The sequence below is a fragment of the Sceloporus occidentalis genome, unplaced genomic scaffold, assembly GCF_023333645.1.
Source record: "Sceloporus occidentalis isolate IW3139 unplaced genomic scaffold, rSceOcc1.0.p SCAF_5, whole genome shotgun sequence".
Classification (NCBI taxonomy): Eukaryota; Metazoa; Chordata; class Lepidosauria; order Squamata; family Phrynosomatidae; genus Sceloporus; species Sceloporus occidentalis.
Window position 1 is genome coordinate 173079160 of NW_028316985.1, and position 23195 is coordinate 173102354.

Consider the following 23195-nt stretch of genomic DNA (forward strand, 5'->3'; position numbering starts at 1 on the left):
TAACTTGTTGTGGCACCAAAGAAACAATCCAGTTTGGCACCGTTTTAACTGCTGTGCCTCAGTGCTAGGGAATTCTGGGAAGTGTAGTTGGTTCTGGCACCAGGGCAAGGAATAATAATTTGGTTTGACACCACTTTAAGTGGCCCGTGGCTCAATACTATGGGGTGGCACCAGAGGAAGGAATAATCTGGTTTGACCCCACTTAATGCTAGGGAATCCTGGGAACTGTAGCTTGTCCTGGCACCAGAAGAAGAAATATCCCAGTTTGACACCATTTTAATTGCCATGACTCATTGCTATGGAATCCTGGGAACTGTAGTTTGTCAAGAAGAAACCATCCAGTCTGAACCCACGACGTTTAAGTGCCCTGGCTCCATCCTATGGCATTCTGGGAAGGGTAGAACCCCACAGCATGGAGGAGGCAGGGCAGTTAAAGGGGAGTCAGGCGGGATCATCTCTGCAGCTGCTTGGAGAAGAAGGAGGCGCCTCAGGGAGGGAAGGGAAGAGGCTCGTTCCATTGCGCGGCTGTGATTGGCTGGGTTTAGGGGCGGGACGAAGGCCCCCATTGGACGAGAGAGCTGCCTTGCAAGCAGGGCAGAGCGAGGATTCCAGAAGCAAGTAGGAGAAGCATTTGGAGCCTTCGCGGGCCAGAGGCGGGTCTGTCCCTGGCTTGCTCCTACATCCGGGGTCTTTCCACCTGCTGCCTCTGCCTGCTTCACCTGGAGGGAGAAGCCTGGCCAGGTAAGAAAGAGGAGGGCTTAATACAGGGACAGGTCCAGAGCCACACTGCAGTAATAACCCAGACTGGGACTACTGCATGGACTGCCCTGGCTCAGTGCCAGGGAATCCTGGGAAATGTAGTTTATTGTGGATTATTATTATGTATTTCATTTTTATAACTGCCTTTAAACTTCATTTATGTTACTGATTACTATGTAGGCTTGATGTTTTTGTTATAATGTTTTATTATTATTATTATTATGTTTGTTTTTATTCTGATTTTATTTGGGGGTCCCTTCTGGGAGGAAAGGCGGCGTACAAATGAAATAAATAAATGTCCCCATTGCTTTCCTTGGAAGCCTCAGCCTCATGGGCTCTAGAGTTTCCAGGGGTCTTTATTAGAAGGGATAACCCCTCATTTAAAGTTGGGAAATTTGTCCCTTGCAGGACTGGCAAGTGTCCCTTATCATTATTGTAGATGTTGTTGTGTGCTTTCAAGTCGTTTCTGACCCATAGTGACCTTATGATGGGGTTTTCTTGGCAAGGTTTGTTCAGAGGAGGTTTGCCCTTGCTTTCCTCTGAGTCAAGGGCACCCCACATTGGGTTTCCATGGCTGAGTGGGGATTCGAACCTTGGTCCCCAGAGTTATAGTCCAGAACTACAATGGGCTTCCATGGCTGACTGGGGACTCGAACCCTGGTCCCAAGAGTCATAGTCCAGAACACAGGCTGTCCTTATTTGAGAGTTGGAAAGCTTGTTCCTTTTTAATGTTCATCTGCATTGTAGAAATAATCCTTATTATTATTATTATTATTATTTTGGCTTTAAATTATTATTTTTAAAAAGACGTAAAACATTAACACAGCAATAACTTTGTGAATCACTTACACTTGTGTAGAAATGATATAGTAATAACGCAGCAATAATAATACAATAATAATGCAAATGTGGAAATAATGCATTTTGACACCAGTTGAATTTCCATGGCTCCATCCCACAGAATAATGGGATCTGTAGTTTGCCGAGGCACCAGCACTCTTTGACAGCGAAGGCTAAAGGCCTTGTAAAGCTACAAGGCATTCCTAGTATTCCATTGGATGGAGCTACAACAGTGTCAAAACTGCATTATGCCTACAGTATAGCTCCATCATAGGGCTGGCAAGTGTTCCTTAGAAATGTAAAAGGAATTTAAGGGTTGAGAAGCTTTTCCTTTCATATAGGTTAAGGTGTCCCCCAAAATTTTTATTTTGGCATACATACGGGCCCTTCATAAAGATGGAAATGTGTGCATCAGGTCCATTGATCAATGTGGGCAATAAGGTAATTTTGCAGAGGAACACATGGCAGAGTGAATGGAGTATGTTCATTTGGTATTGAGTCCCTAAATTGGGAGAAAGGCAGAGTACAATATAAAAAAGTATATCATTATTAATTGCGTTTATACCCCGCTCTTTAGAAATGCTCTCAGAGTGACTTACAAATTGTTAGTTAGACAGTTCCCTGCCCTCAGGCTTGACACAAAAGAAGAAAGGAACTATAAAAAGTATATAAGAAGTATAAAACAGAATAATAATAGTTCAAGCAAGTGGTGCTGAAAATTCCTCTTCCACTTAAAATGTGTTTTAAGATTGTAGCCCTGTCTATGATTTCCCCCTGTCTTTGGGTGCAGTAGCTACACTGTAGAAATAATGCAGTTTGATACCACTTTATCTACCCTACAGATTCCTGGGCTTTGCATTTTCGCGAGGCAGCGGCACTCTTTGGCAGAGAAGGAGAAAGACTGTGTAAGACTACGAATCCCAGAGTGCCATAGGATGGAGCTACAGGGCTTAAAAGCATGAAACTGCATTATTTCTACAGTGTGGATGCACCCTGAGGGTAATCTGGTGCATTTGTGGCAGAAGCTAAATTTGAAAGATCGCTCCTTTATAGCTTGTTTGCACTTTGGTTGGAACTGTTACTTATGGGTATACCGCTATTGAACTGTTATGGCTAATATTGAATTGTGCTTTATTGGATTTCTTTAATTATTTGGCAGGAGGAAGTAAGTCTCGGTTTTACGTTCTTAGTGGTGCAAGCCTGAGTTTGCAACTCCTATAAAGTTGTGTGATATGTGTCTTCAAGTCATTCCCTACTTATGGCAGCCCTAAAGCGAGCCTAGAGCCAGTGTGGTGCAGCAGTTTGAGTGTTTGACTTTTGACTGCGGGAAGCAGGGTTCAAATCCTGGCTTGACCATGAAAAAAACATTGGGTGACTTTGGGCAAGTCCCACTCTCAGCTTCAGAGGAGGATATTGGCAAACATTTGCCAAGAAAACCCTGTGATAGGTGTTAGGGTCACTGTAAGTTGAAAAGACTTGAAGGCACACAACAACAACAGCAGCAACAAGGTGAACCTATCACAGGTTTTTCTTGGAAGTTACTGCTATGTTAATGTTCCACTGGCTTCTTCCCAAAGCTTGCATCCTGTATTTTGTGCATTTGGGTTGGTCCCATAAAGGTACCACTGTTTTGTGGATTTTGGATGTTGTGGTACATGTTTCTAGGTAAAGGTTTGCAGCAGAGGAGGCAGTGTGGCATAGTGGTTTAGAGGTTGTTCTGCAACTCTGGAGATCAGGATTTGAATCCCCGCTTGGCCATGAAACGCACTGTGCAACCATGGTCAAGTCACACCCTCTCAGCCTCAGAGGAAGGCAAAGGCCAGCCTCCTTTGAACAAATCAAAGGGGGAAAAACCCATGATAGGGTTGCCATTAAGCCAGAAACAATTTGAAGGCACACAACACACGGCCAATAGTTTTTTGTGGGTTTTTCGTGCTATGTGGCCATGTTCTAGAAGAGTTTATTCCTGACGTTTTGCCAGCTGGAATAAACTCTAGAACATGGCCACATAGCCCGAAAAACCCACAAAAAACTATGGATGCCGGTCTTGAAAGCCTTCGACTTCACATATGGCCAAGAGAGAGCCAGTTGTGGTTTGAGCGCTGGACTGTGACTCTGGGGACCAGGGTTCGAATCCCCCCTCAGCCATAAGTCACACTCTCTCAGCCTCAGGGGATGGCAATGGCAAACTGTGGCCAATAGGGCTTCCCTTGCATATGGTTCTGGGGAAAGCAGTGCATTATTACAGCCCTTTCCCTTTCCATCCATTAGAAACAAAACAAACACCCCACACAAGACCATGTATTAAAGTGGAGATTTCATGAGGCTTGGTGGTTCACTTTTTGGGGGTGGCTTTGCATATTGCATAAGAAAGGAGGAAAAGGCTACTCTCCTTCCTCCTCAGGGGTTTGTGCTGCTGCTTGTTTGGAAGAGAGGCGGCGGGCCCTCCGGGGTGTAAATGGCGCCAGCCTGGCCGCCAAAGGGAGAGGGGGGCGGGCGGAGCCTGGCTACGCAAAGGCGGGGATTTGGAGGCCGCAGGGCCGCTTCAGAAGAACCCCCTGTGAGGAGTGCCTCCCTGCCTCCTTTTTCCTTCGCCGTCAAGCTTTACGCTGCTCTTTTTGAGTGGAAAGAGGCTGCTGGCTTCTATATGAAATGCTCATCAATGTGTGTACATTTGTGTGTGGATTTATATGTGTGTGTGTGAGTGTTTATTTTATTTTTATCCCGCCTTTCTCCCAAGTTGGGACCCAAGGCGGCTTGCAACAATATATGTGTGTGTGTTTGTGTATGCTTATATATGTGTGTGTGTATATACATATATACACCCATACGTATTATGTGTGTGTGTGTATATATATATATGTGTGTGTGTACATTTGTGTGTATGTATATGTTTGTGTATATATATAGTATACACACACACATGTATTATAGTATATACAGTATATGTGTGTGTATAAAATGTTTGAAAGTGATTAAGAATTAAGGCTTTTGCATGACGTGGATGTTTTCTTTTTGTTTTAAAGTGTTTTGAACTTTAAATTTTAATAATGTAACGTTTTAAATTGTTTTTTAAACTTGTATTTTGCATGTTTTGTAGTGTTTTAACTGAGTCCTTGTACTGGGATGAAGGTGGGATATGAATAAAACATAATAAACATAATAATAATTCAAGCCATGTCACAGGATAATAGAGTTGGAAGAGACCCCAAGGGCCATCCAGTCCAACTCCCTGCCATGCAGGAACTCACAATCAAAGCATCCTCAACAAATGGTCATCCAGCCTCTGTTTAAAAACCTCCAAAGAAGGAGACTCCACCAAACTCCGAGGAAGTGTCTTCCACTGTTAAAACAGCTCTTATTATCAAGATGTTCCTCCTAATGTTGAGGTGGAATCTCATTTCTTGTAGTTTGCATCCATTGCTCCATGTCTTATTCTCTGGAGCTGCAGAAAACAAGCTTGCTCCATCCTCATTGTGACACCCCCTCATATATGTAAAAAGAGCTATCATATCACCTCTTCTCCAGGTTAAACATACCCAGCTCCCTAAGTTGCTCCTCACAGAGCGTCATGGCTTCTAGACCCTTCAATGTCTCCGCCTGAGGCAACTGCCCTGCCTCTGTGTTTGTGTGTGTGTGAGATAACGGTCAGAAGTACACTGCACAAAATAATCCAGTTTCACACCGCTTTAATGGCCACGGCTCAGTGCTTTGGAAATTGTGGGTTTGGTGGGGCACCAATTCCAGGGTGACCAGAGAGGAGGACAAGGGACTGTAAATGGAGGGCATTCAAGACAAAATGGAGGACAGGACTGTCACCCCAGTTCTCTTTGGGATGGCAATCTCAGGACCCCAACAGACAGGCAAAAGAGAGGAGTCTTCTTGATAGGGAAGCAGTTTATTTCCAAAGTGGATGATGATAGAAATCATGAGAGATTCAAAAAGGGACTGGAGAAGAAAATGACTCATTTCCTTCAGCACTGGGCTCATAGCCAATGAAGATCCTGGAGCAATTTAACCATTGATAATCCAGTCCTGACAACAGTTTTTATCCTGTTACTATCAGGCTTTTTCCTGGAACATGGAAGTAACTTCCATTGTGTTCCAAGGCATTTATCCTAGATAAGTTTGACTAGGGTCCAAAATGCATTGCAGAAATAATAAAGTCTGAGACTACTTTAACTGCCCTGGCTCAGTGCTAGGGAATCTTGGAAATTGTAGTTGATTGTGGCATTTGCTGTTTGAGCTGTTGTTATTGCTGGCATTGTTTTTACCCCATGTTTTGGCCTAAGACCCTGGAGACCTGGGTTTGATTCCTGGTCAGCCACAAACCCCACTGGGTCACATAGCCTCAGAGGAAATCAAGGGCAAACCTCCTCTGAATCTCCTGAGTTTGCAAGATCAGGTCTGTCAGTATCAGGGTCTTTTGGAGGTCTCTTATTCATAGAGCTGCATCAAGTCAAAGCTGATTTGATGTCAAATAATGACAACAAAATGTTGATGTGTTAGCATTAACTTCAGCATGGGGCTGGGAAAATATACCTGGGAGACAATGTTAAAGTTGTTGACTTCCTTGCACAGGTTTGAATGCAAGCATCACATCTGCAAGGATCTGGTTTTTCTAACTGCAAATAAATCCTGTACAAGGCAACCTAGATTCTATGAGTCAAGGAAGTAATGCAGAGACAGCTCTACAGATTCCTAGCTTTAGACATGCGTGAGGTTCAGAATTGTACATGTAGGTGTGTTCTTGAAGAACAGAGGCTTATACTATAAATAGCTTCCTGGTTTTCTGGTTATTGAAGCCTGCTGAAGGCCACCTTTCTTGTATTTCTAAATATCGGATAACAATGAACAGTTAGATTATGTGAAAGAAGAAACTTGCATTTGTACCAAGTATTTCTCTGGAAATTCCCCAGCTAATCTATTTCAATTGAAATGTACAGTGGTTTGGGGTAATAGAGAGCAGAGAACAAAAAGGGTAGTTATTTTAGTTGCTTCACCTTCTCTGTGAGAAATATAGAGAATAACATGGGAATTATATAACCACCACCACCACCACCCACTTCCTAAGCAGTTAAATGTTTCTGGGCCTGGAAGGGGTGGTTGTAATTATCTGCTTGTGGAATGCATAGCAGTCTTCCAAGTCCCAAAGAATTTCCATTTGTAATGCTTGATAGCTTTTGGCAAACAGTAAAGCAAGGTCATTGCTCTAATTTCCTCTCTCTGCTTATGTAGCATCAAACATTTTTTGCACTTAACCCTTCAGGCCCGTTTGGCTGTGCACACCTCTAATTAAGCACTTCTCTTAGCTAGAGGAAAATTCCATAAAGGGAGGATAATTTTTTTCTTGAAATAAGATGAGAGAAGTAACCTTGCTTTATATATATTGTGTCTGATCATGAGTGGCATTTCTAGATTCTAGTTGTAGTTATGAAACCACCATGACTGCAGTTGCTAAATATAAATCTTATCAAGTATATACTGTGTATTAACATATTGCTGCTCAACCCACCCAGACTCTCACCTCCCTATTTCTTTTGTCTTGTGTACTGATTTGCAAACAGTGTACTATTGGGAGGGGGGGGGGATAACTAAGGACTGCTGTGGTGCTTTCATTACTTAAATGAGGATGCTAGACTTGTGTGAAATCCAGCTGATGCATTACTAAAATAGTGTTTTGCTCTTTTGCATTTGTTATCAAACTGATGTCTCAAGTTCAACTAAGTTCAGTTGGGCAAGTTAAGTTGAGCATGAGATATAACATTACCTGAAATTGCATTTCCAGGAATTATGTACCAACCTTATGTTGTTGTTTTTCTTTGGCCAGCTCTCCTAGTTTTTAGGACATTCCAAGACCTACTTCTCACTGTTTCATTCTCCATCAACATCCGTGGAACCAAGTTATGTCCACTGCTGCTTTAATAAATCTCGTTAGAACTGGAGGCCACCAAGCAAGGAGAGTGCTGCTAACATCTCGTATTTTGCAAGACGACAAGCACCTGACAGCCGTATGCCAGAGTTCTACCACTGAACGCAGAACCTCCCGTTTTGACCTGGATGGTAGTGGCCGTCCTGCCACTTGGGACTCATTTGGTATCTGGGACAACCGCATTGATGAGCCCATACTTCTCCCACCAAGTATAAAATATGGAAAGCCAATCCCCAAGGTCAGCCTGGCAAATGTGGGCTGTGCCAGTCATATTGGGAAGCGGAAAGAAAATGAAGATCGCTTTGATTATGCTCAGCTGACTGATGATGTCCAGTATTTTGCAGTTTATGATGGGCATGGTGGGGTGGCAGTAGCTGATTTTTGCAATAAGTACATGCAAAAATATATCCGGTGAGTATATTGATTTTCTGGCTTATAAATAAAAATAAAATAAAATGGTGGTGTATTAGGGCATTGCTACAATTGTGAGCCATTCCTTAGGAATCACAATGGGACTTAGTTATCTTAGAGACCACATCAGGATAAAGTGAAATAAACTGTCACTACTAATACATATACAACTACAGAGAACATCAGAACTATAGGGAAGACCAATCATATGCAATCCCATAGTGAACAACTATCATACAGAGACTACAATCTGTGCCATGTTAATATCTCTCCTCCTTTTCTTATAAAAGAGCCAGAGAGATGGTAAAATGGCACAGATTGTGGTCTCTGATAGTTGTTGACTATGGGGTTGCATATGACTAATCTTCTCCATAGTTGGATATGTACTATTAGTAGTGACAACTTATTTCATTGTATCCTGCTATGGTCCATAAGGTCATTAAGTCCCATTGTGATTCCTAAGGAATGGATCACAAGTGTAGGAATGCCCCAATAAACCACCATTTTTGGAACTCATTTTTCAGAGTTGGCTTTACTATGAAGCAATATGGAGACAATAATTGTCTTCAATAATTGAAGGTGAGTTGATGGCCAAAAGTTTAGGCAGATCTTCATTAACGTACAGGCCAGATGCAGTTTAACCTATAGTGTTCTTCAGTGGCCAGTTTTACATTTTCATATAAAATTTCATATATTTCTTTTTTCCAGGCAAAGGCTAACACATCAGTATAAAATCCTTACAGGAAAAAAGGGAGGGAGATACATCTTAATTTAGAGTGCAATTGCAGTATTTTTTCTTCTTCTTGCAGGAAAAGACTTTCTTTGAGGAGACTTAGGGGGAGGGGAGGATATGCAAAGCAAGTCACATTTTACCCATGGACTGCCTGATTTTTGCTCTAGTTCATATGGTTTTGCAGGTTAACATTTGGTGTTGTTTTTCTTTGAGCTCATGTCAGCTCTGTCATTTACTTGTTTTTGTTTTTCTCCAGAGAATTTCTTGCTGAGGAACAGAATATGGAACTAGTATTGATCAGAGCTTTTTTAGAAATAGACAAAGCATATCTGAGACATGCTGAATTATCTGCCAATGGTAAGTATAAATTATTTCAGTTCAGCAGTGGCAAGAAGAAATTTCCTCCCCATATGGCATCCAGTAGTTTTCTAATAATCCTGCCTCTTATGGGGAGGTGGGAGAGCCATTTTAATATATCAGGACCTGCTAAAAACTGTTTTATAATTATCAGCAGGATGTCTGGTCAGAGTTGTTGAAAACTATTTTAAGAGAATTAATTTGAAATCTAAGATGAAATAGTGCACTGGTATGGGGTTAAGTTTTCTAGAAAATGATTGATATAAAATATTTTGAAGTAGATGCAACAAGTAAATGCAACTATGTTATCTTAACTTGGCTTAAATCTAGAAGGTTATTCTGTGCTTGAAGAATTAGATTTTTAAAAAAATATATTATTTGTAAAGTGACTGTTGGTAAATCTTTAAAGTCTTTAAAGCATTTGGCTAATATGTACATTAAAGTGCCAATCTAGACAGAATATAGTGATAATGCTCACCAAATTTATTGGAATTTACTTTCAGTAAGCATGAAAATTTAGGTGTAAGTGACCTGGTCCAATTGTTTTGGCCTACTGTTCGCATGATCACCAGCCAGTATGGTTGATGGCAATGGGTTCTGGTGGTTCTGGTCCAAGACATCTGAAAGTCATTTGGCTGCTTCCCTCAGTGTAAATAAGCTTTGTGAAATATGTATTAGACATTTGATGTACATTGAAAGAGCCAACTTAACACTAGCCTATGACTATACATCCTAGGGCTGTAGCTCAGTAACAGGGCACATGCTTTGCATGTTGAAAATTCCAGGTACAATCCCTGTTTTTTCTGAGAAAGACCCTTCCCTGAAAATCTGGAGACCCACTGCAACCAGTGCAGAAAATAATGAGGTAGATAGTATGAGACAGCTTGATATGTTCATCTTTGTGGTTCTTTGCATCTGCTTTCTCATAAAATATAACATGCATGCAAGCCCAATGCCTAATCTACTGAGCATGTAAAAGCTAGATGGAATAATTATTATTGTTGCAACTTCATTTGGTGAATTTTTAATGTAAAATATAATAGGGGAAATCCATTTTTAATTTGCAAGAACATGGCTGTTCTTGATTCGCATTAGTATTGGTTCAATGTAAAAGCAGCTATAATCAATTAGTAAAATTAGCTTAGTGACATCTCTGTGACTATATAGTCTCATCTGTAAAAGTACATGTCACAGGTGGAGGACTTGGTACCAATGGAATAATTGCACTCGTTTAGATTGTACGTGCTTATTTAAAAATAAAGCTACTTTGAACCTAGTATTCAGTTATGGTTAAGCATGCTTAGGATTGGGCTCCATGGTTACAATCTTACATATCAGTAGTGGGGAACCTTTAGCTTTCCAGGAGTTTTGGAAGTTATTTTCATTTCCATTTGACATAGCCAGTCAGAACCATTATTTTATTATTATTATTAAAGCTCATTTATATAGCACCGTAAGTTTTACACGGTGCTTTACATAAAGCTTTAAATATGTTAACCTGCAACACTGAGGAAGTGAGAGAGCTGCAGAAATATGTTTTTAAGGTTTTAAAAAAATCTGTATTGTGCCAACAAATTTCATTGCTTCCTGTACCTTTTTCTGGGCCATCCAGAGGACTGCCTCTTGCACAAACTGTAGTGAAGCAAACAAGAATTGTGCCTTGCCTATATCTCAGTCCCCTTAGGAAGAGTAATGAAGTAAATTCCCAGTTAATTGTGCATATAAGTGAGGGGAGCAGTTTGTCTGTAAATGTAATACTGAACTCACTTTGCTTACAGTGGCTACAGTGCCTTTGAAAGTCATCAGCTTTGTCTATTGCAAATGGCAGGACTCTTCTTTCCAATGATCTGAGTAGTTTTTATTCAGGCAAGAGCTAGAACCAATAAATCCCAGTTAATTTTGTGCGACTGAGAATATTTGTAAAAGTGAAAATGTATAAACAGCAAAGCTTCTTTTTTGTTATTTAGGATGTTTTAATAGTCTCCAAATAAAATGATTCCTTTAATTGCCTATTCGAGTGTTGCATTTCCAAATTATCTTCATAAGCTTTCAACAGAATGTGTGCTTATGGATTGATGAGAATTTTGTAGAGAGATTGATTCCCCCATCACCTCTCTAAGCAGAGTATTCAGATTCTCAATGTATGCTTCCCTCTCCTTTGCAGCTCTCAGCTTCCCAAGTGTTAACAGGTTTTCTCTCTCTCTTTATTTTGAGCAAAATTCCTGGGTGAATTTTTCCTATTTGCCTCTGTGTACATGTTATTTATGGCAGACACTGTACTCGACCAACACCTCTAGAACTGGAGGCCCGGGAGTCTATATGCTGGGCTTCAGTGGAAAGAGAGATCTGCTTTATGTGGTCCCAGGTGAAGGAGTCTGGCGGGTTCCTAGCCTGGACTACTGGAAGGTTCCCACATCCACTTTGTCAATTAGTAGAGATGACATGCTCTAAAAATGTCCAGTGAGTGTTAAGATACCTATTGAAAGATTATTAGATGATAAATTTCTATAGTGATGCTATCTAGGACACAACAAATTTGATTGTTTTTTTAAAAAAAGTTAAACAACTTTGGTTCTCAGCTGATTTGTTTTTTTTTATGCTGCTAAAAAAAATTGGAATAAAATGCTAGTGACATTATGAACAGTGTGTTTCCTTGATTTTGGAACTGCAGTCTAATCCACTAATCATTGCTGCTTTGCTTTTTCTCACCACTTCCATCAGGCTTGCAGAGGACTGATGTATAAGTCCAGTTTATAGCCCATTGTGTGTAAAGGATCTGTAAGGAAGGCTTTTCCAATCCTGTGACTAATTATTGACTTCATGGAGTTTGTTGTACTGACTTTAGTTAATATGGCCAAGGAGATAGGAGCTTAATTATTTAATTATATTTGATGTACAAAAGGTACTTTGCTCCAGTTTCTGACCTATTTAAAAGTCTACCACCTAGTTTGGAACAATACTGTAAATGAGGAGGAAATAGCTATTAAAAGTAGCCATGGCTGCTATTCAGAAAGACAAAACTGTAGAGCATCTTTTCTTAGTCTTTTACCACCCTTAGGGAGGTAAGGGTGTGGGAGCTTTGGAGATGGCCTAAGTACCTTAATAGGCTTTTACAGGAGGAGACACTCATTACTAGTGGATACAGAATGACATCCACAATAGTTAGAGAACAACTGTCACTTGCAACAAAGACATCTGGAGCCCTGGTGGCGCAGTGGTTAAATGCCTGTACTGCAGCCATTCACTCAAAACCGCAAGGTTGCGAGTTCAAGACCGGCAAAAGGGCCCAAGCTCGACTCAGGCTTGCATCCTTCCGAGGTTGCTAAAATGAGTACCCAGACTGTTGGGTGCAAATTAGCCTACTTGTTAATTAGCTTACTTGCTGTTCACCGCTATGATCTTTGGAATAGCGGTATATAAATAAAACAAATTATTATTATTATTATTATTATTATTATTATGAGATGCATACCCCATTCCGACAGATGAAGATCAGCCTTTGTTTTGTTAACAGTCTTCAAGTGTTAGGAGCATACAGAGATCCCCCCCATCATGTTTTTAAAAACCCATGTTCTTGTGCTTGGCAAGGCTGGAATAGAAATCCATTGAGTCAATAAGTCCACCAACAGTCCTCTTTGTGCTGAGTGTCACTGCACTCTTGTCTGGATGCTATTGCAGTTCTAAAAGCAAGGAATGAACTTGGGAGGGACTAGAGGTTGTCTCTAGATTTGGCCTTAATTTTTTAGAAGGGATGGGGAGGGGGGACAAGGAAGAAGGGTTTCAATAACTTGGTGTGTTTTATAAACTTACTGGTTAAAACAGGTATTTTACTGCTAGTAATAATACAGATTCAGGTTGACCGTCTCAAATTTATACTTACCTCTCCTTTTTCCTCACCTCCACTTTAACACATTGATTGGGATGTAGACAGTAACCCTCTGTATATCATAAGAATTAAACTGACATTGTAATTCTATGAGTGCTAAATGTGGGCATAAGATCTACTGAATGTAGTGAGTTGTATTTCCAAATAAGCATAAATAGCATTAAGATATGTATGTCATAAAGTAGTGATGCTTATCCTTTAATAATTTTCTGAATATACAAAAATAGGAACAAGGGGAGAAAGAAAGTTAATTCATGTAGAATTTGTAGATATTTATGGACAATCTTTAAAAAGAATTAATTTTAAGTGCCATTATTGTGCTCTGCAGTATGAATACCTGTTTTAAACCATGATATTATTACCTATTATAGCTGTATTTCTTATATTGTCTAATGCTTTAGTCTGTATTTTTTCACTACACAACAAGGCTTCATGCATTTTGAACCCACATGTGTCCACTGGCCCTATCAATATTAATCAGGACAATAGATTTTTGAATTGTACTTCTGGGACAGAAAATAGAAGTGCAGTCCAGTACCCTGCTAAGTCTTCCTTTCATTGGTGGGCCTTACTTCTGTCAGCCAGTTTAATAGACTGTATGTTTTTTAAAAGACTAGTGCTGTTGTCACACGTAAATTCAACCTAGACAATGAGGTAATCAAAATAGCTAATAGAGATCTCATACCTTGATCAGAATGGAAATTGTAGTAAAAAAAAGAAGACTGGGAATGGGTAGGGCATTTATGAAAGATCCTAAAGAATAAATATATACAACTGAGCACTAAAGTTAGACTTGTCCAACCCATTGTATTCCACATTTCCATGTGAGAGCTGGACAGTGAAGAAAGTGGTTAAGAAGAAAACATAGTCACAGATACACTTATCTAAAAGTAAGATCCATCAGGTTCACTGGGGATTCTGAGTAGCACTGGAAATTTATATTCATGTACACCCTTTTAAGTCCCTCTAGGATTTACTTCTGAGAAAGCATTCATAGTTGTCAGAAAACAACAGTTTTCAAAGAACCTTGGTAACAGAACTAAGCAAATTTCCAGGCAGCTTCTCCTTTCCTTGCTAATGGTGCAGAGGTGCCCCCTCTAGGTCTAGAAAAGGGGAGTTCATGTGTCTCATGAACTTTAATTTATTGGGTCCATGTCTTTGGAAACAGTAGTCTAAGGTGACAGTATATTGGTTCATTTATACGGTAGATATGATCTTCCCACACTGATTCAACACTTACATATCTGTTGCTGTTGTTGTGCCTTCAAGCTATTTCTAAAGTATGGCAAGCTTAAGGCAAACGTTTTCTGGGGTTTTCTTGACATGGTTTGTTCAGAGAGGGGTTTGCCTTTTTCTTCCTCTGACATTGAGAGAGTGTGACTTACCTAAGGTCACCCAGTGGGTTTCCAGGAGATGCATAGCCCTTTCCAACACATGAAGATCAGCCTTTTCTTTGTTAATAGTCTTCACGTATTAGGAACACACAGAGATTCCCCCCCCCCCAATAATATTTTTTAAAACCTGTGTTCTTGTGCTTGGCACAAATTCTATGGCCAAGCAGGAATTCGAAGCCTGGTCTCCAGTGTTGTAGTCCAGTACTCAAACCATTGCACCACACTGTCTCTCTATGGTGTGTATGTGCGCCTTCAAATCACCTATTAATTTATGGCAACTCCTTAGATTTCATAGGGTTTTCTTAGGCAAGGAATACCCAAATGTGGGTTGTCAGTTCCTTCCTTGGAAACAGAGCTACAGCATCTGGTATTTGTTGGTGGTCTCCCATCCAATTACTAAACAGGGGCCAGGGCTGACCCTGCTACACTTCCAAGATCAGATAGGATCTGGTTCCTTTAGGCCCTCTTATGTATCTGTTCTCAAGTAGAAAATAATAAAGTAGCTTCATTAGTGAGGAAAAGAAGATTAGGGCCTGTTACAGACAGCCAAAATAAAGCTGCTTCGAGTCACAGTGGAGGTATGGTTTTTCAATGATGCATGCGTCCTAAGAGTCCAGAAGCCACACCAAAGCCATGCTCCAGTCCTTAGGGCTGGAGCATGGCTTTGGCGCGACTTCTGGACTCTTAGGACGCGTGCATCATTGAAACACCATACCTCCACTGTGACTCGAAGCAGCTTTATTTTGGCTGTCTGTAACAGGCCAATGACAACTTTCCTGCTCCACCCCCAACTTCCAGCTCCATTGAAAGAGGTGTGATAGAATTTCAATAGCACTTCACAAAACCTCTCTGGCCTTCAGCTTAAGTCTAAGTGGTTGCTGTGTAGCTGTTCTTATTTTGCTAGCAGAGAAACAGAATCAATTTGCTATAGACTTTGCATTCCTAAACAGCCCCCTTGCATGGAGCCATGTTGTTAAAATAAAAATTTAAAAAATCCTCCTCCTTTTTGTGCATGTCTGTCTATTTTCTGTCTTCATATCTTTTGCTTATGCTTTGTAGCTATGATTATATAGTACAGTTTAAATATTGAAAAGTAGAGTGATAGCCGTCTTTGGTGCTTAGACTTTGACTCTCTACCCTTATGTGATGTTTATAGCTACCTTGCTGAATGCTGGGACCACAGCAACTGTGGCTCTACTGCGAGATGGGATCGAGCTGGTTGTGGCTAGTGTTGGTGATAGCCGTGCACTTTTATGTCGTAAAGGGAAAGCCATGAAGCTGACCATTGATCATACACCTGAAAGGAAAGATGAAAAAGAAAGGTATCTCCTCAAAATTTGCAATTGTGGTCTTAGACTTATTTTAAAAGGTGCATCCCATTAATTGCCAGAGAGGTCTAATGAACACCATATCAACTGATTAATTGTGAGGCTAGAATTCAAATCCCTGATCCCTCATTATTAGCGTTATTAGCTTTAAAGCTGCAGGGCTGTCATATAGCTTTTCTCTTTCACCAAAAGAGAAAACAACCATGGCTTCTTTCCATTTTGTTACTGGCCATGTGTCCACCCTTTGTCCTGCTTGGACAACAAATTGGAGAGGAAGTTGGCTGGGCAAGGGATGGGTAAGAGAAGTTGAAACTGCTGCATTGGACATCAAAAGGCATATGGCTATTCTCCACCTTTGAATCTAGTAATCATAGCCACGCTTGATCTTAGCCAAAAGGCTGAGAAGCGCTTCTTGAATTTTTGGCTAAGATCAAGTGTAGTAATCATAACCTTGGGGTTTATTCATAACCAGCAGACAAACTCGTTTGGGTATTGATAGACAATATCAAGGAGCTGTTTGGCAGTGCAGTCTAGCTTGACGTCCTTGTTGGCTGCATCTCTAATACTTGTCTGCACATTTGGAGCACATCAGCAGTAGTACTGTGGACTTGCTAGTATGAATCTCTCTAAAGCTTCTTCATATGAAGGGCAACCCTGATCTTGACAAAATCCTTTCTAGCTGGAGGAAGGTGTGCATACATGCATATATCAGTAATGCTCCAGAGACTCTGATGGTGACCTGGCAGTATGGGATAGGAATATGATGTTTCCAGGCCTTTGTTGAATAAATGGGTGAGCTACTCCAATCTGAGGAAATACAGGTCACAGATTTGCTTTGGAAGCAGGTGATATAAAAAGAGTCTGTTGTCAGTAGTCATACCACACAACCAAGTCAGAGAACTTGGATTTAATTAATTGGAAGTGTTTCATGATGATGGAAAGCTTGTCCGTCATGACTTAGTCACTGAATTGACTGTAAAAGAAAATATATAAGGCTATTGTGATTATTTCACATTTTCCTTTCCTTTTTTCTTTTTCTTTTCTTTCTTTCTTTCTTTTTTTTTTTTTTGGTGGGGTAAAGAATAAAGAAATGTGGTGGTTTTGTAGCCTGGAACAGCTTGGGGCAGCCTCATGTGAATGGCAGGCTAGCAATGACTCGCAGCATAGGAGACTTGGATCTTAAGAAATATGGTGTGATAGCAGAACCAGAGACTAAACGGGTTCAGGTAAGTGATTGTGCATATTCCTTTCCTGCACCCACCCCATCCTACTTCTCCTGAGGCTGGATGACATTGTGTTGAAGTAGGAACTGAATCAATTGGGCTAGTACTAGCTTGCAGTGATGACATCTTGTTACAATCCTTGTTTAATACTGTGCTATCCAGGTTGACTTTCCTATCTTCTGGTCTGTGAAGTAATAGATATTAATAGACTTTGGCCCAGTACAGACTGCCACTTTGCGGGGGCATGGGCCAATTTTAGGGCTTGGGAATGCAGAGCGTCCGCAAGCTCCTGAACCCTACCATGCACCCCCGGTGCCATCATGGCTCGTCCCCGTTCACATGGGGGCTGCCATGATGATATATGTGCAGCACAGCCTCCAAATGGCTCTGCGCCACACGTATGTTGGGTGTGCGCGAGGGTGCCAATGCTGCCCTGGGCACATCCCAAAAAGAACTCGCTGGAAGCAGGTTCTTTTTATGCCTCCCAGAGGTCATGCCAGTTTGTTGATGCGGTCTCCGTGTGCGGCAAAAATGGGTGGCTGCAGACTTCCCTTTTAGGGCGGTCTGTACAGCCTCTTTATCTGATTATCTGAGGTATGCTTTACTTAATGCATATGCCTATGTGTTCTGAAAACATGTCAAAAATGTAGAATGGTATGGAAGAACTGCTTTCTTTCAAAATGGGTGCGCAAAGCGTGGCCCCTTGAATGTTGTTGAACAGCAGCTCCCATCTTTCCTCACCATTAGCCTGCTGGCTAGGGCTGATGGGAGTTGCAGATCAGCAACATTTGGAGGCTTGTTCTTGGCCCATCTCTGTTTTAGAACAACATCTATGGATCCAAAGCTTGCTAGTGTATGTTGAGCTGCTGGACTAGATTTTATATCTGTAAACTGAAGATACTGATATCTTGGCCAACTCTCAGTGATGCCTGGCTCTAAGGAGTGATCCCCTCAAAGCCATGCATTTGGATCTTTATGCTTTCCAGAGACAACCTCTGCCCAGCCTCTCCCTCTGCAGGCATCCTTGGGCCCAAGTCTATTATACTGAGGGCTCCTTCAGAGCAAGGGGTTAAATGATGGCTGCTTCAGAGAGTCCCAGGTGGTGGTCTGCAGCATTTGCCACTTTGTGAAAGGGGGTTAGTGGGGCTGTCAGGAGCACACGTGGCCATCCCTTGTTGATGTAGTAGAGAATCCCAGTGATGAGGTTTGTTATCACTGCTCCACCTAAGTCAGAGGATTTATTCTACCTTGTGAAGGGGTCAGCTCTGCCCAGGCCTGCACTGAGAAGGGTTTTCTTGCAATATAAGCTCCTCATAATGAATACCGGGTGCTGTAGGGTATATTTCACCTCTGAATATTCCTTGCATAAGAAAATCTTACGAAACTCATGGGGTCACAATGAGTCAACAAGCGAGTTGAAGGCACTATTATCACTAACTTGAATTTCTACTGCAAGATTAGAAATAGTGAAAACATTATTCCACACTAATATGGAAAACATTAGATAATCTTTCAGTACAAAACAGGATTGTCTGTAGCACTATCAGAAAAGCAAATATATACAGTGAAATTAGCAAGAGGATAAATCAGAGGATTTGAAGACATTTGGAAGCCCTTTATCACTTACATTACTCTTCTGAACTCTGGATGTATTCTACCAGTTTATCAAAAAGATTTTCTGGAAGAGTGTGTTTTTACAGATTTACAGTGATAGTACGACATATCTGGATTCTTAACTAATTTGGGGACAGCCAGTGTGGCATAGTGGTTTGACTAGAGACCAGGATTCAGTTCCCAGCTTGGCCTTGAAACCCACTGGTTGACCTTGAGCAATTCACATTCTCTTAGACTCAGGGCAAGGCAGTGGCAAACCTCCTCCGAACATCTCTTGCCAAGAAAACCTTATGATAGGTTTGCCTTAGGGTCACTGTAAGTTGGAAATGTCTTGAATGCACACAACAGCAACAACAAGAACAACAACAACAAACTAATTTGGGGGTGGGAAGAACAGGGAACTGAACGTTAAAATATATCTACACACTAAAGAATATTTGCAATGTTGAAAATGAAAATACTTTTCTTTTTTAAAAAAGAACTGTTTTATTTCTGCTCAACCATATAAATCTGGATGGCATGTGTCCTTTTTTTGGTCATTTCAGTTGCAACATGCAAGTGACAGCTTCTTGGTCCTTACAACAGATGGCATCAACTTCATGGTGAACAGTCAAGAGATTTGTGACTTTGTTAACCAGTGTCATGATCCCACTGAAGCAGCTCATGTAGTCACTGAGCAGGTATGATTGACTCAAACCAGGAACAATACAGTTTGACTTAGGCCAGTTTTGGGCAGACTCAGCTTGAACCCCTTGTGGATCATGGTTGGACATCTTACTATAAATTGGTGGAACTACTGACATTACATAAAACCAGTTTCCTCAGTGCTTATGGAGGGTGATAATCTCTGTATATCATCTATTCTTGTAGGAAAAATCTCGCATTGGATTTAATTGCTTCATTAGATAATTGAACTTAGTAGTGTAGTTCAGACACACTACTTTCTTTGTATACTTGTCCATGGATTCCCTAACAAACATTGTTTACTGTTTCAACTTTATAAATAGTTTAATTGCTTTTAAAATAACTTTTATTTTTATAGTTTTATCAAACTTTTGTATATTGTTTAAACTGAATTGGTGTTTGAATAAGCTGTTTGCCACTTTGGGTCCCATTATTGGGAGTAAGGTGGGATATAAATTAATAACTACAACAGATACCCAACATCTTGCATTACTTTTCTCTGCTTTATACAGATGTTGACATTGAAAATCAAATATGAAAAGTCAAGCATTATTAGAACAGTTTACCTGTTGAGAACTATTTTATTCAAATTGTTTCAGGGACATGAATATTTTGAACAACCCATATGGTCACATGTAGCTGTATTTTTGGATTTCTAGCTCACAAAGATCCATAAGTGCATTTACTCATAGGTTTGCTAGACTGTATTTTTGAAATTAAGCTGTACTTTATAAAGCATACTTGGTATTCTCAAGTAATATCCACCCAGTATTAAAGCTTCCACTGGACCATTCTTGTTGCATCCCCTCCCTCCTCTGACATTGGCTATAGTATAATGATCTGGGCTGAGAATATGGACAAAATCCCTTGAGATTTGACTAGCCACCTCAGTTCTAAATCTTGGGGGGTTAACAACTAGTGATCAGGTGGGGTGGGAATCAATTCAGATAAAAGAAAAAATATTGAATTAGCATGTTTCTCACTCACACCAATCCATAATTTTCTAAAAGAATTGGCAGGGGGGAAAATAAAATTCTGGTTGAAAAATTACCTGTGGGCACAATTTAGGCTGCTTTAAGTCCTCCATTCCAAAATAGTAAAAGACCATCCCCTCAAGTCACAAATGATTTCTATTTCCAGGAATAACACTTCTTGTTACCTGAAATGGCAGTGATGTGGCCCAAGCTTACTTTAGCATGCTGAAAATTACCCTTTGACTATCTGAGTGTGCGGACCTCCACTGTAGGGGATTGACTGGTGGGGGCTGGGAGTGAAAAGATCATTATTGCCACTTAATCACAGGGAGTAGTTCTGGCATCCTTGAAAGTGGAGATTACTGCAGCTGACTCTTCTAATACCATTTTTGGAATCAGAAGATTGAGTAACAGTTGTTACAGTCCCTCTGTGGGCAAGATACTTAAGAAGACAATGGCAAGATCAGTATAGGTACTTTGGGAGGAACTAAATTATCTAGATCATTTCAGTGTTAGTCCAGGCCAGGGTTTGACATTGACCCATACACATTGTTTACCATTTTCCCAGAAAACAAAAGAAAAACACCCTTGTTTTTCACAGCTAGGAGGAGATTTCTGACCACTATGGATTTTATTTGGTTTTTAGCAATTTTGGCAGGATTCCAGAGACCAACAGAGGTAGAAATTTGATCACTGCGGAAAAGCGGTATAGAAATAAATTTTATTATTATTATTATTTAATTAGAAATTAGCCCGTGAACTTGCCACAGTTATCCAGCCTTGTTTGAAATGGTGATGTTTAATGGCTAAACTTCTCTTTCTTTTGCAATCTTTTCCCCAGGCCATACAGTATGGAACAGAAGATAACGGCACTGCTATTGTTGTGCCATTTGGAGCGTGGGGCAAATACAAAAATTCTGAGATCAACTTCTCATTCAGCCGTAGTTTTGCCTCAAGTGGAAGATGGGCATGAGGCCTTCTGCAGCAAAGTCCTGGATGGCCTGTGTTATAGGGGCTTACCAGACAGAAAGTAGATCTGTAGATAGGTCTATGTAACTGGCTTGTCCATCTCTCTTCCAGCAGCTAGTGATTTCTGTCTGGAGCACAAATGCTGTTAATTGTTGCCTCTTAACAAACATGTTTGTTACTTCTTATTTCAAGCCAATAATTTGCATTTCCTCCTAGGGCCTAAATGGTGTCTTTTGACACCTGGCTGGCATTTTTATATGGATTGTGTACCAAATGTTTCACTTAACACTTGGTACATTATTAGGAGCTGAGAGCCTATGGCAGAAGTAAACAGGGCCTCAGTGTTCACAGTATTGCAAAGAAAGGTGGCATTTTTCTCTTTCTTGCCATCAGAAGCATTTCTTTCCTTGTTTAAAAAGAAGCAGAAGAACCAACAACTGGGAGATTAAAAGGCTGCATCAGTGGCCTTACCTTGGTCTGCAGCCCAACTCTGAAGAGAAGTATCTTCATCTTTGGGCTGATAAGACTCCATACTGCAGTCAAATGACAAAAATTGTCAGTTCTTTGTATTCTGCTTTTATGTCCCTTTTTCAGAAAGTTAATTTTACACTGAGTTTGAAGATCATATTCTGCTACTTTGCTTTTGGGACCTTTAGCTTGTGTATAGCTAGGAGTTACAACACCTCAGACAGCTATGTGCACAACACTAATAAGGGGGACCAGGTAGTGTGCCTTCAGAAAGAAGAATACTATGTAAATTATTTGTGTTGATTTAGCCTTCCTGAAACATGCTGATATTACAAGATACTACTCTTTAAAAACATGCTATAAACTTAAAATAACCTTTTGTTCAGTTCAGTTTTAGATATTCACTCTGATTTCAGAGATTCTGAAAAATTCTGTCCTAGATGCACAATGTTAATTGGGGGAGGTATTGATGGGACAGGAGGACAACAGTTTAGCTTTAGATTTTCAGACAACAGTAATTTCATTTTGCTTTCTAGTTGGCAATAAATTCAAGGTACCCATTTGCTTTTCTCATTAACTGATATTGGAAGGGAATAAAAGAGCATATTTGAAGTTGCTTTTGACTTTCATCTAAAGTTAAATTTTGGAGGGAAGCAAATGATCCCAAAAGATTAGTAACATTTTTTCAGGGGATTCTCCACATTACTATTTAAAATGAAACCTAGGTGTGAAGGGAGCAACCTGTAACTGGAATTCCTTGGTAGGACTTCAGTAATTTGAATGTTAGGAACATTTCCAGGGGTTAAGAACACAATGCACCATGTTGGGTCATGGGGACCCTTGCCTTTCTCTAGATGCCATAGGCAGGTTATAATGGTTTCTGAGCCACCATACAAGAAGCATTTGATTTTCAATTCTGATGCAAATATTTTGAGCATTTATTTAGTTAACAACTAAATAAAATAAAATTCTTTATCAAGTTACTTTGCCCCTAGGTGTAACAGTGCTGAGCCTTTTAAATAAACCCTGACGACAATGTGAACTGTTGACTGCTGCTGTTTAATGCCTGGACTACCTTGGGCTAGACCTTTGTGTAAATCATTCCAGCTTTGCTTTACATCCACTCAAGAAACATCCTTTGGACATGTACCTTGTGCTTATGAATGACATGAAGTGCATTGGAGACAGTACCCTGGTATTGTTCTGTTGTTACATAATGTGCATTTTACATGTTTGTATAATATATTCTCTCTCTTTCCCCTTATAAGTAAACAGTATGTTTAAAATGTATGTATACATGTATGCTATGTGCATTCCTTCGGCACATAATGAGGACAACTGCTTACCTAGTTAGCTGGATCATTCAAGTATTCAGTCAGGAAGCATTGCTCTCCCTTTCAACTGATTTGTTTGCTTCCAGAGACCTTGTTGCATATCCAGATCTATTTGTCTACATAACATTACACATCAGGATCACTCCATGATTCACAGTTGATTGAAATTAGTTTGTGGAATTATAAAGGGGAGGGGAAATGGCACACTGAATGAAGGGACTAACCATATGAAACAATAATTTGGGACAGGTAAAGATTTTACAGACAGATGCCCAATGAACTTTTGTCT

General features: G+C 40.4%; 1 protein-coding gene across 2 annotated transcripts; it reads left to right on the plus strand.

Moving 5' to 3' along the window:
• Positions 1-605: 605 nt before the first annotated feature.
• PPM1K (protein phosphatase, Mg2+/Mn2+ dependent 1K) lies at positions 606-22858 on the plus strand. Of its 2 annotated transcripts, XM_089526141.1 has the most exons (8): positions 606-741; positions 2442-2504; positions 7430-7942; positions 8932-9032; positions 15469-15634; positions 16722-16866; positions 19023-19157; positions 20977-22858. In XM_089526141.1, the coding sequence occupies exons 3-8, from the start codon at positions 7506-7508 to the stop codon at positions 21106-21108; spliced, it is 1116 nt and encodes a 371-aa protein (XP_089382267.1). In that variant the 5' UTR covers positions 606-741; positions 2442-2504; positions 7430-7505; the 3' UTR covers positions 21109-22858. The 2 variants fall into 2 exon arrangements, with proteins under 2 accessions (XP_089382267.1, XP_089382266.1); XM_089526140.1 differs by lacking the exon at positions 2442-2504.
• Positions 22859-23195: the final 337 nt, after the last annotated feature.

Bases quoted from the DNA above. Each gene is read 5' to 3' on its own strand.
- PPM1K (XM_089526141.1), top strand. From the start codon at position 7,506: ATGTCCACTGCTGCTTTAATAAATCTCGTTAGAACTGGAGGCCACCAA. The intron at 16,867-19,022 runs GTAAGTGATTGT...TGGTCATTTCAG, and splicing joins CAGAGACTAAACGGGTTCAG to TTGCAACATGCAAGTGACAG. The intron at 19,158-20,976 runs GTATGATTGACT...TCTTTTCCCCAG, and splicing joins CTCATGTAGTCACTGAGCAG to GCCATACAGTATGGAACAGA.